General features: G+C 39.3%; 1 protein-coding gene across 1 annotated transcript; it reads left to right on the forward strand.

The window, feature by feature from the left end:
• Positions 1 to 978: 978 nt before the first annotated feature.
• Positions 979 to 17682, forward strand: LOC146422079 (uncharacterized). Its single transcript, XM_085046744.1, has 3 exons — positions 979 to 1410; positions 1444 to 2396; positions 17419 to 17682. The coding sequence occupies exons 1-3, from the start codon at positions 1332 to 1334 to the stop codon at positions 17680 to 17682; spliced, it is 1296 nt and encodes a 431-aa protein (XP_084902870.1). The 5' UTR covers positions 979 to 1331.
• The last annotated feature ends 343 nt before the right edge of the window (positions 17683 to 18025 follow it).

Here is an 18025-nt window from a genome sequence, read left to right on the forward strand (position 1 = left end):
TGATCCATGTTGTCAGGATGTTACCAAGTGTGTCACCAGGTGTGTAGATCCATGTTGTAAGGAGGTCACCAAGTGTGTCACAACGTGTGTAGATCCATGTTGTCAGGATGTCACCAAGTATGTCACCAGACGCGTAGATCCATGTTGTCAGGGGGTCACCAAGTGTGTCACAACATGCCAAGATCCACGTTGTAAGGATGTCACCAAGTGTGTCACCAGATGTGTAGATCCGTGTTACAAGGAGGTCGCCAAATGTGTCACAACGTGTGTTGATCCATGTTGTCAGGATGTCACCAAGTGTGTCACCAGGTGTGTAGATCCGTGTTGCAAGGAGGTCACCAGGTGTGTAGATCCATGTTGTCGGGATGTCACCAAATGTGTCACCACATGCCAAGATCCGTGTTGCAAGGAGGTCACCAAGTGTGTCACAACATGCCAAGATCCGTGTTACAAGGAGGTCAGCAAGTGCAGAACCAGATGTGTAGATCCATGTTGTCAGGATGTTACCAAGTGTGTCACCAGGTGTGTAGATCCATGTTGTAAGGAGGTCACCAAGTGTGTCACCAGGTGTGTAGATCCATGTTGTCAGGAGGTCACCAAGTGTGTCACCACATGCCAAGATCCGTGCTGTAAGGAGGTCACCAAGTGTGTCACCAGGTGTGTAGATCCGTGTTACAAGGAGGTCACCAAGTGCGGAACCAGATGTGTAGATCCATGTTGTCAGGATGTCACCAAATGTGTCGCCACCTGCCAAGATCCATGTTACAAGGATGTCACCAAGTGCAGAACCAGATGTGTAGATCCATGTTGCAAGGAGGTCACCAAATGTGTCACCAGATGTGTAGATCCATGTTGTAAGGAGGTCACCAAATGTGTCACCACGTGCCAAGATCCGTGTTACAAGGAGGTCACCAAGTGCAGAACCACGTGTGTTGATCCATGTTGTAAGGAGGTCAGCAAATGTGTCACCAGGTGTGTAGATCCATGTTGTCAGGATGTCACCAAGTGTGTCACCAGGTGTGTAGATCCGTGTTGCAAGGAGGTCACCAAGTGTGTAGATCCATGTTGTCAGGATGTCACCAAATGTGTCACCACATGCCAAGATCCGTGTTGCAAGGAGGTCACCAAGTGTGTCACCACCTGCCAGGATCCCTGCTGTGTCACCAAATGTGCCACCACCTGCCAGGACCCCTGCTGCCAGGGGGTGACCACCTGTGCCACCACGTGCCAAGATCCGTGCTGCCAGGATGTCACCAAGTGTGTCACCACCTGCCAGGGTCCCTGCTGTGCCACCAGGTGTGTGACCACCTGCCAAGATCCATGTTGCCAGGATGTCACCAAGTGTGTCACCACCTGCCAGGACCCCTGCTGTGCCACCTCCTGTGCCACCCAGTGCCAGGGTGTCACCAGGTGTGTCGATCCCTGCTGCCAAAATGTCACCAGGTGTGTCACCACCTGCCAAGATCCATGTTGCCAGGGTGTCACCAGGTGTGTCACCACCTGCCAGGACCCCTGCTGTGCCACCTCCTGTGCCACCCAATGCCAGGGTGTCACCAGGTGTGTCACCACCTGCCAGGACCCCTGCTGTGCCACCTCCTGTGCCACCTCCTGTGCCACCCAGTGCCAGGGTGTCACCAGGTGTGTCACCACCTGCCAAGATCCATGTTCCCAGGGTGTCACCAGATGTGTCACCACCTGCCAGGACCCCTGCTGTGCCACCCCCTGTGCCACCTCCTGTGCCACCCAGTGCCAGGGTGTCACCAGGTGTGTCACCACCTGCCAGGACCCCTGCTGTGCCACCCCCTGTGCCACCCAGTGCCAAGATGTCACCAGGTGTGTCACCACCTGCCAGGACCCCTGCTGTTCCACCCCCTGTGCCACCAGCTGCCAAGATGTCACCAGGTGTGTCACCACCTGCCAGGACCCCTGCCGTGCCACCCAGCGGTGTCCCATCTGCGGCAGGATTGTCACCTCCCCCTGCGCCCAGCGCTGACCCCCCCCAGGCCGTGACACCGCCGTCACCCCAAATCCCCGCGGCGGTTTTTCCCCGCGGAACCTTCCGGAAGGCTGTGACACTACCGTCACCCCAAATCCCCGCGGCGGTTTTTCCCCGCGGAACCTTCCGGAAGGCGCGGAACGAACCCACTCGCCACACCCCTGAGGCCGCCGGAATTTTCCGGAATTTTCCGGAATTTTCCGGAATTTTCTGGAATTTTCCGGAATTTTCCAGAATTTTCCGGAATTTTCCGGAACTTTCCCGCCGAATCTCCACCTTTTCCCGCCGTTTTCGCCCCAAGAAAGAGCCTTTCCCGCCGGGAAGGAACCGAGCGATTTTGTGCCCCCGGGAAATTTCCCCGGGAGAAAATCCGGAATTCCTCCTTTTTTCCCCCGGAAATGTGGGATGGAGAGAATTCCCTGATTGTTTTTCCTCTTTGCCTTTCCGTGTCTGAAGCAATAAAATAAATTATCTCGGCGTTTGTGTGTTTTATTCGCTCCTCGCGCTTTATATTTTGGGGTTTTTTTTCCCCTGAAATCCTAATTTTTCCGAAATTTTTCCGAAATTTTTCCGAAATTTTTCCGAAATTTTTCCGAAATTTTTCAGAAATTTTTCCGAAATTTTTCTGAAATTTTTCTGAAATTTTTCTGAATTTCCAAAATTTTTCTAATTTTTTCTGATTTTTCTGAATTTTCTGTTTTCCGAAATTTTTCCGAAATTTTCCAAATTTTTCTGAAATTTTTCCAAATTTTTCAAATTTTTCTGAAATTTTTCCGAAATTTTTCTGAAATTTTTCCGAAATTTTTCCAAAATTTTTCCAAATGTTTCCAAATTTTTTCCAAAATTTTTCCGAAATTTTTCCAAAATTTTTCCAAAATTTTTCTGAAATTTTCCCAAAATTTTTCCGAAATTTTTCCAAAATTTTTCCGAAATTTTTCCGAAATTTTTCCGAAGAGGATCTCATGGGAATTTGGAATTATTTTATATCCCACAGGAATCATCAAACCCATGCCCAGGACACCCCGAAATTCCAACCCCAAAATCCCGGGATTGTTCTGGCGCTCTGGGAATTTTGGGATCGGAATTTTGGGATCAGGATTTTGGGAGATTCTTTAGGATCTCACATTGTGGGTTGGGATTTTCCTGATATTCACCCCAATTCCCACCCTTTGGCACAACTCTGGCCAATCCCTCATTGCTGAGATCCCAAAAAAGGGTCTGAGATCCCAAAAAAGCATCTGAGATCCCAAAAAAGGGTCTGAGATCCCAAAAAAGGGTCTGAGATCCCAAAAAGGGTCTGAGATCCCAAAAAGGTGTCTGAGATCCCAAATGAACCTCCGATATCCCAAATAAAAGTCTGATATCCCAAATAAATATCTGATATCCCAAATCAATGTCTGACATCCCAAATAAAAATCTGAGATCCCAAAAAAAGTCTGATATCCCAAATAAATGTCTGACATCCCAAATAAATGTCTGATATCCCATAAAAAATCTGATATCCCAAAAAAATGTCTGATATTCCAAATAAATTTCTGATATCCCAAATAAAGGTCTGATATCCCAATTAAATGTCTGACATCCCAAATAAACATCTGATATCCCAAATAAACGTCTGACATCCAAAATAAATGTTAGATATCCCAGACCAATATCTGATATCCCAAATAAATCTCCAATATGCCAAATAAAAATCTGATATCCCAATTAAATGTCTGACATCCCAAATAAATCTCAAATATCCTAAATAAATGTCTGATATCCCAAATAAACATCTGACATCCAAAATAAATGTCTGATATCCCATAAAAAATCTGATATCCCAAATAAATCTCCAATATCCCAAATCAATGTCTGATACCCCAAATAATTATCTAATATCCCAAATAAATATCCAATATCCCAAATAAAAGTCTGACACCCAAAATAAATGTCTGACGTCCAAAATAAATGTTTGATATCCCAAATAAATGTCTGATATCCCAAATAAATCTCCAATACCCCAAATCAATCTCCAATACCCCAAATCAATGTCTGATACCCCAAATCAAAGTCTGATATCCCAAATAAAAGTCCAAAATCCCAAATAAATCTCCAACATTCCTGCTGGCAGAGGCAACACCACACAGAGCTGGAAAACACCCGAAAAACCCCAAATCGGGGATTTCCTCCACATCTCCCCGAAATCTTTCTTCTCAACCCCAAATTTTTTGGGAAATCCTTTTTCCAGGGAAGCAGGATGAGATTCCCAAACTGGGAAGGGTTTGGAGGAGCAAATCCCACCTGGGAGGTGCAGACAGGGCGGGGCTGGCTGGGATTCCCAAAAATCCCAAAAATCCCCAAAAATCCCCAAAATCCCCAAAATCCCCAAAATCCCAAAAATCCCAAAATCCATGTGCAGACAGGGCGGGGCTGTCTGGGATTCCCAAAAACCCCAAAAATCCCAAAAATCCCCAAAAATCCCCAAAATCCCCAAAAATCCCAAAATCCCAAAATCCCAAAAATCCCAAAAATCCCAAAATCCATGTGCAGACAGGGTGGGGCTGTCTGAGATTCCCAAAAATCCCAAAAATCCCCAAAATCCCAAAATCCAAAAAATCCCCAAAATCCCCAAAATCCCCAAAAATCCCAAAACCCCCAAAAATCCCTAAAATCCCAAAATCCCCAAAATCCCCAAAATCCCCAAAATCCCAAAAATCCCCAAAATCCCAAAATCCATGTGCAGACAGGGTGGGGCTGTCTGGGATTCCCAAAAACCCCCAAATCCCAAAATTCCCAAAAATCCCCAAAATCCCCAAAATCCCAAAAATCCCAAAAATCCCCAAAATCCCCAAAATCTCCAAAAATCCCAAAAATCCCAAAAATCCCAAAAATTCCAAAATCCATGTGCAGACAGGGTGGGGCTGTCTGAGATTCCCAAAAATCCCAAAAATCCCCAAAATCCCAAAATCCAAAAAATCCCCAAAATCCCCAAAATCCCCAAAAATCCCAAAACCCCCAAAAATCCCTAAAATCCCAAAATCCCCAAAATCCCCAAAATCCCCAAAATCCCCAAAATCCCAAAAATCCCCAAAATCCCAAAATCCATGTGCAGACAGGGTGGGGCTGTCTGGGATTCCCAAAAATCCCCAAAATCCCCAAAATTCCCAAATTCCCAAAAATCCCCAAAATCCCCAAAATCCCAAAAATCCAAAAAATCCCAAAATCCATGTGCAGACAGGGTGGGGCTGTCTGGGATCCCCAAAAATCCCAAAAATCCCAAAAATCCCCAAAATCCCCAAAAATCCCCAAAATCCCAAAATCCCAAAAAATCCCCAAAAATCCCAAAAACCCCAAAAACCCCAAAATCCCAAAATCCATGTGCAGACAGGGTGGGGCTGTCTGGGATTCCCAAAAACCTCATAAACCCCAAAAACCCCAAAAACCCCAAAAACCCCAAAAATCCCCAAAATCCCAAAATCCCCAAATTCCCAAAAATCCCCAAAATCCCCAAAATCCCAAAAATCCCAAAATCCATGTGCAGACAGGGCGGGGCTGTCTGGGATTCCCAAAAACCCCAAAAATCCCCAAAATCCCCAAAATCCCAAAACCACCAAAAATTCCCAAAAATCCCAAAATCCCAAAAATCCCAAAAATCCCAAAATCCTCCTCCGGCTGCTCCTGAAATTCCCGAAGGTTCAGGGTTTGGTGAAAACCCTAAAAGCTCCTGGTTCCAGCCTGAGGAATTTCCCAGGAATTCCCATTTTTTTTCTCTGGGATGAGCTCCTCCCGTTCCCCATCCCCATCCCAAATTTTCCTCAATCCCCCAAATCTGGGATTTGGGATCAAACTCCTCCAATCCTCTGCAGAATTCCCATTTTCCACGCAAGAAAATGAGGTTTTTTTCCAGGTTTTTCTGAAAAATCCCACAAAAATTAGGGATTTTCCCAATTTTTCTGGTTCTTCCACACCTGGTTGGTTCCATCCCAACCTCCATCATCCCAAATTTTCCTCAATCCCCCAAATCTGGGATTTGGGATCAAACTCCTCCAATCCTGTGCAGAATTCCCATTTTTCTGTGCACGAAAATGAGTTTTTCCCAAGTTTTTCTGAAAAAATCCCACAAAAATCAGGGATTTTCCCCATTTTTCTGGTTTTCCCACACCTGGTTGGTCCATCCCAACCTCCATCATCCCAAATTTTCCCAACAATCCCCCAAATCTGGGATTTGGGATCAAACTCCTCCAATCCTGTGCAGAATTCCCATTTTCCCGCACAAGAAAATGAGTTTTTTTTCAAGTTATTCCAAAAAAATCCCACAAAAATCAGGGATTTTCCCCATTTTTCTGGTTCTTCCACACCTGGTTGGTTCCATCCCAACCTCCATCATCCCAAATTTTCCCAACAATCCCCCAAATCTGGATTTGGGATCAAACTCCTCCAATCCTCTGCAGAATTCCCATTTTTCTGCACAAGAAAATGAGTTTTTTTCCAGGTTTTTCTGAAAAAATCCCACAAAAATCAGGGATTTTCCCCATTTTCCTGGTTTTTCCACACCTGGTTGGTTCCATCCCAACCTCCATCATCCCAAATTTTCCTCAATCCCCCAAATCTGGGATTTGGGATCAAACTCCTCCAATCCTCTGCAGAATTCCCATTTTTCTGGGCAAGAAAATGAGTTTTTTTCCAAGTTATTCCGAAAAAATCCCACAAAAATCAGGGATTTTCCCCATTTTCCTGTTTTTTCCACACCTGGTTGGTTCCATCCCAACCTCCATCATCCCAAATTTTCCTCAATTCCCCCAAATCTGGGATTTGGGATCAAACTCCTCCAATCCTCTGCAGAATTCCCATTTTTCCGCGCACGAAAATGTTTTTTTTTCCAGGTTTTTCTGAAAAATCCCACAAAAATTAGGGATTTTCCCCATTTTTCTGGTTTTTCCACACCTGGTTGGTTCCATCCCAACCTCCATCATCCCAAATTTTCCCAACAATCCCCCAAATCTGGGATTTGGGATCAAACTCCTCCAATCCTCTGCAGAATTCCCATTTTTCTGCACAAGAAAATGAGTTTTTTTCCAGGTTTTTCTGAAAAAATCCCACAAAAATCAGGGATTTTCCCCATTTTCCTGGTTTTTCCACACCTGGTTGGTTCCAACCCAACCTCCATCATCCCAAATTTTCCTCAATCCCCCAAATCTGGGATTTGGGATCAAACTCCTCCAATCCTGTGCAGAATTCCCATTTTTCTGTGCACGAAAATGAGTTTTTCCCAAGTTTTTCTGAAAAAATCCCACAAAAATCAGGGATTTTCCCCATTTTTCTGGTTTTCCCACACCTGGTTGGTCCATCCCAACCTCCATCATCCCAAATTTTCCTCAATTCCCCCAAATCTGGGATTTGGGATCAAACTCCTCCAATCCTGTGCAGAATTCCCATTTTCCCGCACAAGAAAATGAGTTTTTTTTCAAGTTATTCCAAAAAAATCCCACAAAAATCAGGGATTTTCCCCATTTTTCTGGTTCTTCCACACCTGGTTGGTTCCATCCCAACCTCCATCATCCCAAATTTTCCCAACAATCCCCCAAATCTGGATTTGGGATCAAACTCCTCCAATCCTCTGCAGAATTCCCATTTTTCTGCACAAGAAAATGAGTTTTTTTCCAGGTTTTTCTGAAAAAATCCCACAAAAATCAGGGATTTTCCCCATTTTCCTGGTTTTTCCACACCTGGTTGGTTCCAACCCAACCTCCATCATCCCAAATTTTCCTCAATCCCCCAAATCTGGGATTTGGGATCAAACTCCTCCAATCCTCTGCAGAATTCCCATTTTTCCACACAAGAAAATGAGTTTTTTTCCCAAGTTTTTCTGAACAAATCCCACAAAAATCAGGGATTTTCCCCATTTTTCTGGTTTTTCCACACCTGGTTGGTTCCATCCCAACCTCCACCATCCCAAATTTTTCCTCAATCCCCCAAATCTGGATTTGGGATCAAACTCCTCCAATCCTCTGCAGAATTCCCATTTTTCCGCGCACGAAAATGTTTTTTTTTCCAGGTTTTTCTGAAAAATCCCACAAAAATTAGGGATTTTCCCCATTTTTCTGGTTTTTCCACACCTGGTTGGTTCCATCCCAACCTCCATCATCCCAAATTTTCCCAACAATCCCCCAAATCTGGGATTTGGGATCAAACTCCTCCAATCCTCTGCAGAATTCCCATTTTTCTGTGCACAAAAATGAGTTTTTTTCCAGGTTTTTCTGAAAAAATCCCACAAAAATCAGGGATTTTCCCCATTTTTCTGGTTTTTCCACACCTGGTTGGTTCCAACCCAACCTCCATCATCCCAAATTTTTCCTCTCTCCTCATCCCCAGGAGGTCCTGGAGAAGTTGGGAATCCTAATTCTCGTTCCTCCCAAGGAGGAGCTGAATTTTGGCTCCAGGAAATCCTGGAATTGCTGGAATTCCAGAGGGATGAGGGAGGAGAGGACAACTCAGCCTCACGTGGGGACAAGTGGCACTTCTGTCCTGCCCCAGGGGACAATTTGGGTCAGGCGGTGACCTCGTGGCTCCTGGAGGAACCTAAATGAGGAACCTAAATGAGGAACTCAAAACTGAGGAACCCAAAATTGAGGAATTCAAAATTGATGAACTCAAAATTGAGGAACCCAAAACTGAGGAGCTCAAATGAGGAACCCAAAATGAGGAACCCAAAAGAGGAACCCAAAATGAGGAATCCAAAATTGAGGAACCCAAATTGAGGAACCCAAAACTGAGGAACCCAAAATTGAGGAACTCAAAATTGAGGAATCCAAAAGAGAAACCCAAAATGAGAAACCCAAAAGAGGAACCCAAAAGAGGAACCCAGAATGAGGAATCCAAAATTGAGGAACCCAAATGAGGAACCCAAAAGAGGAACCCAAAAGAGGAACCCAAATTGAGGAACTCAGAACTGAGGAACCCAAAATTGATGAATCCAAAATTGAAGAACTCAAAATGAGGAACCCAAAAAAGGAACCCAAAACAGGAACCCAAAATTGAGGAACCCAAAATGAGGAATCCAAAATTGAGGAAATCAAAACTGAGGAACCCAAAATGAGGAACTCAAAATTGAAGAACCCAAAAGAGGAACCCAAACTGAGGAATCCAAAACTGAGGAACTCAAAACTGAGGAATCCAAAACTGAGGAACCTAAAATTGAGGAACCTAAAATTGAGGAACTCAAAACTGAGGAACTCAAAATGCAGAACCTAAAATTGAGGAACCCAAATGGAGGAACCTAAAATTGAGGAACCCAAAACAGGAACCCAAAATTGAGGAACCTAAAATTGAGGAATCCAAAATGAGGAACACAATTGAGGAACCCAAAATTGAGGAACCCAAAATTGAGGAATTCAAAATTGAGGAACTCACTTGAGGAACCCAAAACTGAGGAACCCAAAATTGAGGAACCCAAATGAGAAACCCCAAAAGAGGAACCCAAATGAGGAACTCAAAATTGAGGAACCCAAAACAGGAACTCAAAATTGAGGAACCCAAAACAGGAACCCAAATTGAGGAACCCAAATGAGGAACCCAATTGAAGAACCCGAAAGAGGAACCCAAATTGAGGAACCCAAAATGAGGAACTCAACTGAAGAACCCAAAATGAGGAACCCAAAACAGGAACCCAAAATTGAGGCACCCAAATCCCAACTGCTGCCCTCTTTTCCCGTTTCCTCCGGAAGATGAGAGCTCGGGAAAGGAATGACCACGAGGAGAATTAAATCCAGGAAGGAAGAACCGGCTGAGGTTACGGAAAAAGAATTAAAAATAATTAAAAATAATTAAAAATAATTTAAAATAATTAAAAATAATTAAAAAGAATTAAAAAGAATTAAAAAGAATTAAAAATAATTAAAAATAATTAAAAATAATTTAAAATAATTTAAAATAATTAAAAATAATTAAAATTAATTAAAAATATTCCTTTCCTGTTTTATCTGTTTGCCTTCAGGTGATTTTCTCAGCGTTTCCAGGACAAAAACAATCTCTGGATTTCCTCCAGAAATTTTTTAACTCGAGTGGATAAAAGTGTTTTGATCTCTGAGGAAATTTTATAACTCGGGGAATTTCAGCAACCAGGGGGATTCCGCAGCGTTTTCTGACAGTTTAATTTATTTTCCATTTTAATTTTCCATTTTATTAATTTTCCATTTCAATTTTCCATTTTAATTTTCCATTTTAATAATATTCTGTTTTAATTTTCCATTTTAATAATTTTCCATTTTAATTCTCCATTTTAATAATTTTCCATTTTAATAATTTTCCATTTTAATAATATTCTGTTTTAATTTTCCATTTTAATTTACCATTTTAATTTTCCATTTTAATTTTCCATTTTAATAATTTTCCATTTTAATTCTCCATTTTAATTTTCCGTTCTAATTTTCCATTCTAATTTTCCATTTTAATTCTCCATTTTAATTTCCCATTTTAATTCTCCATTTTAATTTTCCATTTCAATTTTCCATTTCAACTTTCCATTTTAATTTTCCATTTAAATTTTCCATTTTACTTCTCCGTTTTAATTTTCCATTTCAACTTTCCATTTTAATAATTTTCCATTTCAATTTTCCGTTTTAATTCTCCATTTTAATTTTCCATTTTAATTTCCCATTTAAATTTTCCATTTTAATTTACCATTTTAATTTTCCATTTTAGTTTTCCATTTTAATAATTTTCCATTTTAATTCTCCATTTTAATTTTCCGTTCTAATTTTCCATTTTAATTTTCCATTTTAATTTTCCGTTTTAATTTTCCATTTTAATTTTCCATTTTAATAATTTTCCATTCTAATTTTCCATTTTAATAATTTTCCGTTTTAATTCTCCATTTAAATTTTGTGTTTTAATTTCCCATTTTAATTTTCCGTTCTAATTTTCCATTCTAATTCTCCATTTCAATTTTCCATTTCACTTTTCCATTTCAACTTTCCATTTTAATTTTCCGTTTTAATTCTCCGTTTCAATATTCCATTTTAATTCTCCATTTCAATTTTCCATTTCAACTTTCCATTTTAATAATTTTCCATTTTAATTCTCCGTTTTAATTTTCCGTTTTAATTTTCCGTTTTAATTTTCCGTTTTAATTTTCCATTTCAATTTAGCATTTTAATAATTTTCCATTCTAATTTTCCATTTTAATAATTTTCCGTTTTAATTCTTCATTTTAGTTTTCCATTTTAATTTTCCGTTTTAATTCTCCATTTTAATTCTCCACTTTAATTTCCCATTTAAATTTTCCATTTTACTTCTCCGTTTTAATTTTCCATTTTAATTCTCCACCTCTTTGAATTCCCCAGGTGTGGAACAAACATCCAGGCGACTGGGGAGGAAGAACATCTGGATTTTTTTGCCACCTGGAATTACTTTTTCTCCTCCCTGCTGCTCCGAGACGATTTAAAATCCAAATTTCCCGAAGGATTAAACACCCAGAATGGGAAAAAAATCACACAAAATGGAAAAAAATCACAGAAAACGGGAAAAAAATCACAGAAAATGGGAAAAAAATCACACAAAATGGGAAAAAAATCACACAAAACGGGAAAAAATCACACAAAATGGGAAAAAAATCATGCAAAATGCAAAAAAAATCACACAAAATAATGGGAAAAAATTACACAAAATGGGAAAAAATCACACAAAACGGGAAAAAAGTCACAGAAAATGGGAAAAAAATCACAGAAAATGGGAAAAAATCACACAAAACGGGAAAAAAGTCACAGAAAATGGGAAAAAAATCACAGAAAATGGGAAAAAAAATCACACAAAATGGGAAAAAATTACACAAAACGGGAAAAAAATCACACAAAACGGGAAAAAAATCACACAAAATGGGAAAAAAATTACATAAAATGGGAAAAAAATCACACAAAATGGGAAAAAATCACACAAAATGGGAAAAAATCACACAAAATGGGAAAAAATCACACAAAATGGGAAAAAATCACACAAAACGGGAAAAAATCACACAAAATGGGAAAAAATCACACAAAACGGTAAAAAAAATCACACAAAATGGGAAAAAAATCACACAAAATGGGAAAAAAATCACAAGAAATGGGAAAAAAATCACACAAAATGGGAAAAAATCACACAAAACGGGAAAAAATCGCACAAAATGGGGAAAAAATCACACAAAATGGGAAAAAAATCACACATAACGGGAAAAAAATCACACAAAACGGGAAAAAATCGCACAAAATGGGGAAAAAATCACACAAAATGGGAAAAAAATCACAGAAAACGGTAAAAAAATCACACAAAATAGGAAAAATCTTCTCCAAATCCCATTTTTCCCCCAAAAATTCCCTCTGGAATCCCAACCACTCCAGCAGGAATCACCAGAAGCCACCAAAGGATGTCACCGACTTGGTGTGACACCAACGTGACAATGACAACTCACCCAGATCCCCAAAATTAACCCCAATTAGGGCTAACGAGCCGCGGGGATTCCCAAAATTCACCCCAATTAGGGCGAACGAGCCAAACCCCGCCATGTTCCCAACATTTCCCAAATCCCAAATCCAGAATTTGGGATTTTTATCGGGAAAATTAGGAATTTCTTGGGGGAAAATTAGGAATTTCCTGGGGGGAAATTAGGAATTTAGTGGAAATTAGGAATTTCCTGGAAATTAGGAATTTAGTGGAAATTAGGAATTTAGTGGAAATCAGGAATTTCTTGGGGGGAAATTAGGAATTTCTTGGGGGGAAATTAGGAATTTCCTGGGGGAAAATTAGGAATTTCTTGGGGGGAAATTCCAACTCTGAGCAGCTCGAGGAGGAGAAAATGAGGAGAGAAACTAAAAATTCATCTCCTAAATCCAATTTCTCTCTGGTATAGTTTCTCCTTCCGTGGAAAAAAGAGGTTTTTAGGATAAAATAACTCCAAAGTAACAACCAGGTGTAGATTAACTCCGAAGTAACAACCAGGTGTGAAATAACTCCGAGTAGAAAGGGAGTTGTAGGACTTGTTGGTTTGGAGGATAATGAGGAGTTGATCCAACAGGAATTTGGGATTTTTCTTGGGAAAATCAGGAATTTCCTGGGGGAAAATTAGGAATTTCTTGGGGGGAAATTAGGAATTTCTTGGGGGGAAATTAGGAATTTAGTGGAAATTAGGAATTTCTTGGGGGAAAATTAGGAATTTCTTGGGGGAAATTAGGAATTTCTTGGGGGAAATTAGGAATTTCTTGGGGGGAAATTAGGAATTTCTTGGGGGGAAATTAGGAATTTCCTGGGAGGAAATTAGGAATTTCTTGGGGGAAATTAGGAATTTCCTGGGAGGAAAATTAGGAATTTCTTGGGAGGAAATTAGGAATTTAGTGGAAATTAGGAATTTAGTGGAAATTAGGAGTTTAGTGGAAATTAGGAATTTCCAACTCCGAGCAGCTCGAGGAGGAGAAAATGAGGAGAGAAACTAAAAATTCATCTCCTAAATCCAATTTTTCTCCGGTGTGGTTTCTCCTTCCGTGGAAAAAAGAGGTTTTTAGGATAAAATAACTCCAAAGTAACAACCAGGTGTAGATTAACTCCGAGTAGAAAGGGAGTTGTAGGACTTGTTGGTTTGGAGGATAATGAGGAGTTGATCCAACCAGAATTTGGGATTTTTCTTGGGAAAATTAGGAATTTCTTGGGGGAAATTAGGAATTTCCTGGGGGAAAATTAGGAATTTCTTGGGGGGAAATTAGGAATTTCCTGGGGGGAAATTAGGAATTTCTTGGGGGGAAATTAGGAATTTCCTGGAAATTAGGAATTTAGGGGAAATTAGGGATTTCTTGGGGGAAATTAGGAATTTCTTGGGGGGAAATTAGGAATTTCTTGGGGGGAAATTAGGAATTTCCTGGGGGAAAATTAGGAATTTAGTGGAAATTAGGAATTTCCACTCCGAGCAGCTCGAGGAGGAGAAAATGAGGAGAGAAACTAAAAATTCATCTCCTAAATCCAATTTTTCTCTGGTGTGGTTTCTCCTTCTGTGGAAAAAAGAGGTTTTTAGGATAAATAAATCACTTTTATACAATAATAATCATTATTATTATATTATAATATATTATATAATATTATTATATTATTAGTAATATATTTATTACATATTTTTATTTATTATATTATTATAAATATAATAATAATTCTATTTATATTATTATTGTTTATTATTATGTTATTATTATATTATTATATAATCACTTTTATTTAATAAATAAAATATATATAAATACATTAATAATAAATAAAATAATAAAAAATAAATAAAATAAATATAATATCTATAATAATATAATAAATATAATAAAAATAAAATAAAATATATAAATACATTAATAATAAATAAAATAATTACAAAATAAATAAAATAAATATAATATCTATAATAACATATAATAAATAAAATAAAAAATAAAACTAATAATAAATAAAATAATATACAAAAATCACTTTTCTATAATAATTCAGGTCCCAAATTATTCCCTGAGTGAGTGGAAAAGATGAGTTGGCAAAAAATGTGGAAATTCCAGTGGAATTCCTGGGAAAAATTGGAATTCCACGACGTGTGGAATTTTCCAGGTTTGGGATGTAAACAGGATGTGATTACAGGAATTTTTTGGGGGGATTTTTGTCCCTTTTTGCATTTTTTTGGGATGGTTTGGGATATGATTTTCCATATTTTCAGGGAATGGTGACAAAAATAAATTGAATTAAAACAACAGAAATAAAATAAAATAAAATAAAATAAAATAAAATAAAATAAAAAATTAATTTGAACTTAAAAATGGAAATAAGACATTAAATCCTTTTCAAAAATCAAATTAATCCTGATTTTTTTAATTACTCCACCATTTCCCTCTGCAAAAATCCCAATTAATGCAAATTTTTTTAATTACTCCTCTGCCAACCACAAGGCCAGGAAGGACCAGAGTCGTCTCAACATCCCAATCAGAAAAACCCAACATTTACGAAAACAAGACCTTAAATCCCTTTCAAAAATCAAATTAATCCTGATTTTTTAATTACTCCACCATTCCCTCTGCAAAAATCCCAATTAATGCTGAATTTTTAAATTACTCTGCCAGGAACCACAAGGCCAGGATGGATCAAGATTGTCTCAACATCCTAACCAGAAAATCCCAAAATTTATGGAAATAAGACCTTAAATCCCTTTCAAAAATCAAATTAATGCCAAATTTTTTAATTACTCCACCATTTCCCTCTGCGAAAAACCCAATTAATGCCGAATTTTTTAATTACTCCACTGCCAACCACAAGGATGTTGACGTCTCAACATCCCAATCAGAAAAACCCAACATTTATGAAAACAAGACATCAAATCCAATTCAAAAACCCAATTAACGCCAAATTTTTAATCACTCCTCCTCCAACCCCAAGGCCAGGAAGGACCAGAGTCATCTCAACACCCCAGTCAGAAAACCCAAAATTTATGGAAATCAGACATCAAATCCCTTTCAAAATCCCAATTAATGCCAAATTTTTTAATTACTCCACCATTCCCTCTGTGAACCCCAAGGCCGGGATGGATCAAAGTCTTCTCAACATCCCAATCAGAAAAACCAACATTTATGAAAACAAGACATCAAATCCCTTTCAAAAACCAAATTAATGCCGAATTTTTTAATTACTCCACCATTTCCTCTGCGAAAAACCCAATTAACACCAAGTTTTTAATCACTCCTCCACCAACCCCAAGGCCAGGAAGGACCAGAGTTGCCTCACCATCCCAATCAGAAAACCCAAAATTTATGGAAATAAGACATCAAATCCCTTTCAAAATCCCAATTAATGCCGAATTTTTTAATTACTCCACCATTTCCCTCTGCGAAAAACCCAATTAACGCCAAATTTTTAATCACTCCTCCACCAACCCCAAGGCCAGGAAGGACCAGAGTCATCTCAACATCCCAATCAGAAAAACCCAACATTTACGAAAACAAGACCTTAAATCCCTTTCAAAAATCAAATTAATCCTGATTTTTTTAATTACTCCACCATTCCCTCTGCAAAATCCCAATTAATGCAGATTTTTTTAATTACTCCTCTGCCAACCACAAGGCCAGGATGGATCAAGATTGTCTCAACACCCCAATCAGAAAAACCCAACATTTACAAAAACAAGATATTAAATTCCTTTCAAAAATCAAATTAATGCCAATTTTTTAATTACTCCACCATTTCCCTCTGCGAAAATCCCAATTAATGCCAAATTTTTAATCACTCCTCCAGGAACCCCAAGGCCAGGAAGGACCAGAGTCATCTCAACATCCCAATCAGAAAACCCCAAAATTTATGGAAATCAGACATTAAATCCCATTCAAAAACCCAATTAACACCAAATTTTTAATCACTCCTCCAGGAACCCCAAGGCCAGGAAGGACCAGAGTTGCCTCACCATCCCAATCAGAAAAACCCAACATTTACGAAAACAAGACATCAAATCCCTTTCAAAAATCAAATTAATGCCAAATTTTTTAATTACTCCACCATTCCCTCTGCAAAATCCCAATTAATCCTGATTTTTTAATTACTCCTCCTCCAACCCCAAGGCCAGGAAGGACCAGAGTTGCCTCAACATCCCACTCAGAAAACCCAAAATTTATGGAAATCAGACATCAAATCCCTTTCAAAAACCAAATTAATGCCGAATTTTTTAATTACTCCACCATTTCCCTCTGCGAAAATCCCAATTAACACCAAATTTTTAATTGCTCCTCCTCCAACCCCAAGGCCAGGAAGGACCAGAGTCGTCCCAACATCCCAACCAGAAAAACCCAACATTTATGAAAACAAGACATCAAATCCCATTCAAAAAACCCAATTAATCCTGATTTTTTTAATTACTCCACCATTCCCTCTGCCAACCCCAAGGCCAGGAAGGACCAGCGTCGTCTCAACACCCCAATCAGAAAAACCCAATTAATCATGGAAATAAGACATTAAATCCCTTTCAAAAATCAAATTAATCCTGATTTTTTTAATTACTCCACCATTCCCTCTGCAAAAAACCCAATTAATCCTGATTTTTTAATTACTCCTCTGCCAACCCCAAGGCCAGGAAGGACCAGAGCCGTCTCAACACCCCAATCAGAAAACCCAACATTTATGAAAATAAGACATTAAATCCCTTTCAAAAACCAAATTAATGCCGAATTTTTTAATTACTCCACCATTTCCCTCTGCGAAAATCCAATTAATGCCAAATTTTTTAATTAATCCACCATTCCCTCGGCAAAAAACTCAATTGTTGCCGAATTTTTTAATTACTCCTCTGCCAACCACAAGGATGTTGACGTCTCAACATCCCAATCAGAAAAACCCAACATTTATGAAAACAAGACATCAAATCCCATTCAAAATCCCAATTAACGCCAAATTTTTAATCACTCCTCCAGGAACCCCAAGGCCAGGAAGGACCAGCGCCGTCTCACCATCACGAGCGACTTCCCACGGAAATTTGGGCTGCAGAAAGCATGCGAAGCATGCCGCTGGGAGCCGGTCGGGGCAGTTTGCGGTCAGCAGCCTGTGGTCAGCTGTCCATCGCTCCGGGCTGGCCGCTTCCCGGGCTGACGTCGCTCCGGATGGATAAAAGGTTGGCGTTTGGAGGTTCCCAAGCGCCTTTGGCTTCGCGTCGCTCGGCAGGATCGGCGGCTCGGTGAGATCTGAGGGGTGCTGGAAGGGAGGTTGGGGGAGGTTGGGTTCTTCAAGGGAGTTTTATTATCAGGGAATTTTTGTCTGGAATTTTTTATTAGGGAATTTTTATCATCGGGGAGTTTTTATCATCAGGGAATTTTTATCGTCAGGGAGTTTTTATCGTCAGGGAATTTTTATCTGGAATTTTTATCATAAGGGAATTTTTATCATAAGGCAATTATTATAGTCAGGGAATTTTTATCTGGAATTTTTATCTTCAGGGAATTTTTATCATCAGGGAGTTTTTATCAGGGAGGTTGGGTGAGGTTGGGGAGTTTTATTATCAGGGAATTTTTATCTGGAATTTTT

Source organism: Lichenostomus cassidix, unplaced genomic scaffold (genome assembly GCF_008360975.1).
Source record: "Lichenostomus cassidix isolate B80296 unplaced genomic scaffold, HeHo_3.0 HiC_scaffold_747, whole genome shotgun sequence".
Classification (NCBI taxonomy): Eukaryota; Metazoa; Chordata; class Aves; order Passeriformes; family Meliphagidae; genus Lichenostomus; species Lichenostomus cassidix.

Excerpts from the sequence above, each read along its gene's own strand:
- LOC146422079 (XM_085046744.1), top strand. The coding sequence starts at position 1,332 with ATGTCACCAAGTGTGTCACCACCTGCCAGGACCCCTGCTGTGCCACCT. Across the intron at positions 1,411-1,443 it reads CAGTGCCAGGGTGTCACCAG|GTGTGTCACCACCTGCCAAG; the intron begins GTGTGTCGATCC and ends AAATGTCACCAG. Across the intron at positions 2,397-17,418 it reads TCCTTTTTTCCCCCGGAAAT|GAACCCCAAGGCCAGGAAGG; the intron begins GTGGGATGGAGA and ends TCACTCCTCCAG.